Source organism: Lepus europaeus, chromosome 2 (assembly GCF_033115175.1).
Source record: "Lepus europaeus isolate LE1 chromosome 2, mLepTim1.pri, whole genome shotgun sequence".
Lineage (NCBI taxonomy): Eukaryota > Metazoa > Chordata > Mammalia > Lagomorpha > Leporidae > Lepus > Lepus europaeus.
In genome coordinates this window covers 15,064,626-15,069,116 of record NC_084828.1, presented here as the reverse complement: position 1 = coordinate 15,069,116, position 4,491 = coordinate 15,064,626, and the positions used below count along the sequence as shown (strand labels likewise).

Here is a 4,491-nt window from a genome sequence, read left to right as displayed (position 1 = left end):
GGAGCCAGGAACTTCTGCGTTTCCCAGGAGGGTGCAGTGGACCAAGGGTGTGGGCCATCTTCTATTGCTTTCCCAGCCCATAGCAGAGAACTGGATTGGAAGTGGAACAGCCAGGACTTGAACTAGCGTCCTTATGGGATGCCGGCACCGCAGGCAGCAGTTTTACCTGCTATGATACAGCATCAGCCCCGCAAACCATATTAAAGCAGAAATGCAGATATCATGAAACATAATTTTATTTAAAGTTATATTTTCCATTTGTAAAATTTAAAATGATTCAGTAGGAGAAACAACAAGGAGATACATTTAAAAAGAAGCAAGAATCAGGATTGCAAGTCTGTATAATTTTACGGAAGCAGTTTTGGAATCTTTTTCCAATGGATCCATTTTCCAGAGATTGAAATTTAAATTATTCCTAATCTATGATGAGTAACAGTAAACGTCAAATTTGTAGACTAGTGATAAGATAGGATATTTATAGCATAAATCTTGGTATCTTGGGTATCAGCTTTAAATTTCTGGCTCCTTAAGTTCATGATCAGTGGAAGCCACAAGTTGGCTGGTGAGAAATGGACTGGCAGCTTCTGGAAGAGAAGTAGGTTGGGCGGTAAAAATTGGATCTATAATTTACAGACGAGAAAGTGCGGGGACCACAACCCACTGATTGGAAACCATGGGATCCAAAGCCCAGGAATGGGGAGCCACAACCAAAAGAGTGGAAGCCCCTGGACCCAAAGCCCACAGGTCTAGCAAAAGTCGTCTGGCAGGGACTGCAGAAAATGGAGGTCCTCGGACGATAGCAGGACGTATGGTAGGGGCTGGACACCACACAGGACTCCTCGTAGCTGTTGGGATCACAGTAGGTCTCCTGACAGCTGCTATGGAGAGAGGACCCCAGCTGGTAGTGGTTTGGAGATTGGAGGCCCGTGCTGTAGAACACGTTGCTGGGGTGGGAAGAGCCACATGAAGAGCCTGGATGGCGCAGGTAACCTCCAAAGGAGCGGGAGGAGAAGTTTCCAGAGCAGCAGTTGTAGGACATGGTGGCAGAAGGCGAGACGTACAATGACAAGGTTCGGAGTGCGAATGTCACATCTTGGACTGTGGCGTTTATATACCCTGATGAGTGGGTGTGTCGTCCTTAGGGCACATGAAAACAAGTTACCTGCTGCTTTTAATTGAATTGAAAAGATCACCATAGTCATGCATTTGTAGTCTGTGTGGTTTTCAAACTGCAATGCGCAGTAATGTTCCTGCCTTGGAATTCAGGTAATAGTGTTGAATCTTCAAAGCTATTATTCATCTTCCTTTAGCAAAGGTCAGCCTGCAGATCACTCAGAGAATTGCTTTAGAGGTAGGCAGTGTATGGGCTGAGGGAAGCAGGCTTAATTAAAAATAATTCATACGCCTTTCACAATCTGTCTCAAAACTGTTGCCATCTGGTTAACAAAGTTCTTATGGATTTATTCACGGTCACTTCTTTTAAACAAAAACATACATCGATTGTTGCAGCAAAGTGGCAATCTTAGTCAATGAATAGTGTCATCTGAAAGCAGCAATGGTGACATGCATGACATACTACTTTTTTATCAGATATCAATTTGGATAATTTCAGTACAATTTTAACTGAGAGATTTATTTATTTCCCCCATTCCTGCTTAAAACTCTGTGCAGATGATACAGACAGTTGTAGATTTTCTTTCTTTGTTTGGCTGTGTTAGAAACTGCACAGTTTTTTATGATTTTTGCAGTGTTAGAGATTATTCTTCTCAGATGATAAGGAAATATTAATAGAAGAGCAAAACATGTGGCAAATGTCCAGTGCTTTTCTATCTCCAATTACAGCCTTCCCCACTAACAAGATTCCCTAGAATCTTGAAATGTCCTTTTTCCACAGATAGTTTCTAAGGTAATGGCCTTGACATATTGGGTGGAAGGAGAGTCTTCTTTTGCCTCAGGAAGCAGCATACATCACTTTGACTTAAATTGTTTTCAGATGTTTCTGACAAGTATTACAAAATTTCTACAATCGTGGTCATCTTTTTTCTTGCTATATGACTTTTATTCTACTTCCATGTGAGAGTGTAATGAAGACTGATACCTTGAGGTAGAGCAGAGATTGAAAAGTTTTCTCTTGCTGTGGCTTCTGTGCCATTTGACGTGTATGTTTCATAGAAAAGCATTTCACACCACTTTAGAACAGGAATGTTTGGATAGTCAAAATTACTTAATATCTGATTTCATAGAGTATTCTTCCACAGAGATTGCTTATAGCTGAACAGATGACATTGGAATCAAATAAGCAAATTCAATTTAGTTGTGTTCAATATTTCTGTGTATGTTTTGATATTCAGTATTTTATTTACTAATAAAATGGAAGGTTTGGAATCTACTAGAATGATTTTTGTTATGTCTAATTGAGATTCTCACAAGAATTGTTTATCATTATCAAATAGAGAGCAAACCATGTTACCTTATCAATGAAACATGATTAGATATAGATTTCTGTACTGAAAATATCCAGATTCATACGGCCTACAGTTGGTCTTCTATCAGATTGGAACCCCATTTATAACATCATGATTAGATATTCCCAATCCCAACAAGATGGAATCACATTACCTGAAAAAGTCACTTGTTCTACATTTTCAGCTAAAACTTCCACTCACTAATCCTAACTCTTCATAGAATGTGTCTTAGCTTGTGGTTTATTAGCTCCTTCTATTTTGCTTCATAAAACATGTAGTAGCTTTACTGTGAATTAGTCTCCTCCCTATCCTGTATAATACTAGGAAGGTATTGTTAACTCTGATTCGGTACTCATTGTCCAAATTCCTTCTATACCCATCCCATTCTTCCCAGCCTCCTATAATCAGTATTCTGTGTTCAAACTGAGATTTTTGGTTCCCCATGTGAAGGAGAACATGCAGTACTTGTCTTTGTGTGTCTGGATTCTTTTTTTTTTAACATGATGCCCTCCAGTTCCATCCATTTTAATGAAAATGCCAGGATATCATTTTTTGTGACTGAATAATATCTCATTGTGTATGTATACCACATCCATTCATCTGGATGACCCCCTTGGTTGAATCAACATCCAGGCCATAACATGGTAAAACAGGTATGTCTTTCATACCTGTTTTGATTTCATTTCTATTGGATTTTTAATCAGTAGTGGGATCGCTGGATCATATGGCAGTTCTATTTCTTGCTTCCACCACCCCAATTATTTTTTTTATTTGACAGATAGAGTTAGACAGAGAGAGACAGACAGAGAGAGAGAGAGAGAGAGAGAGAGAGAGAGAGAAATGTCTTCCTTCTCCACCCCCAAATGGCTGCCATGCCTGGAGCTACGCTGATCCGAATCCAGGAGACAGGTGCTTCTTCCTGGTCTCCCAAGTGGGTGCAGGCACCCAAGCACTTGGGCCATCCTCCACTGCCCTCCCAGGCCACAGCAGAGAGCTGGACTGGAAGAGGAGCAACTGGGACTAGAACCCAGTGCACATATGAGATGCTGGGGCTGCAGACAGAGGATTAACCAAGTGAGCCCCAGCCACCCCAATTATTTTCACTTATCTATTTCTACATTTTTCATCTGTAACATTTATGGACATTTAAAACATTTATGTTTTACAGGTTTATACAAAGAAGTTTATATTTGAAGTTTTAGTATTGTAAACTATTCAGAATAAGGAATATCCGTCCTGTTTCCCACAGTGGAGGTACTCATTTATATTCCCAGCAAAGTGTTTTCCTGTCTCCATATTGGTGTCTGCATTTGTTATTTTCTGTCTTTTTGATAATAGCTGTTCTAACAGGGATGGAATGGCAATATCATTGTGTTTTTGATTTTCATTTCCCCTAATGGTTGGTGATACTGATCATTTTTTTTCATGTATTTGTTGACCATTTGTATGTCTTCCTTTGAGAAGTGTCTTTTCAAGTCCTTTGCCAATTTCTTAGCTAGATTTTTGGTTTTTGAGTTCCTGATATACAGTGGATATTAATTTTTGGTCAGATAACTTTTCTCTCATTCAGATGATGTCTCTTCCATGTATTAGTTAAAAGCAATCTATGAATTTTTAGATCCCTCATTCATGCCACTTTACACTTGCATTATGTCAGCCATCCCGAAAGCACTCAGTCTCTGTTTCATATTGTCATCTTGTTTGACCTTATAAAGAGCATCTGTAACTAGGAATTCTTCAAATCCTTGATGTTTCTGTGAAGTCTACACAAGGTAAACATTCTTCTCACTTCTTACTTTTCTTTATTTCCTGTAGTAAAAATCCCTTTTCACTTTCTGAGAGGAAAGAAAGGAATGGAGGTCCATGTTTTATATATAGTGCTTATTCTTTTTTTGCTGTTGGTCTTCTCTATGACAAACAAAAATTACTTTTATTTTAGGGATGTGGATGGTATTTATAATCTATATCTTTCTTGAGTTCTATCAAAAGACAAGTCAACTTTGTAGCAAGAGATTTCTGGACTTAC

The 4,491-nt window shown here is 39.0% G+C and overlaps 1 protein-coding gene across 1 annotated transcript; it reads right to left on the bottom strand.

Annotated features, from left to right (window-relative positions):
- Positions 1-538: 538 nt before the first annotated feature.
- LOC133750341 (keratin-associated protein 14-like) lies at positions 539-1,039 on the bottom strand. The gene has a single exon (XM_062179907.1). The coding sequence runs from the start codon at positions 1,037-1,039 to the stop codon at positions 539-541; it is 501 nt and encodes a 166-aa protein (XP_062035891.1).
- Positions 1,040-4,491: the final 3,452 nt, after the last annotated feature.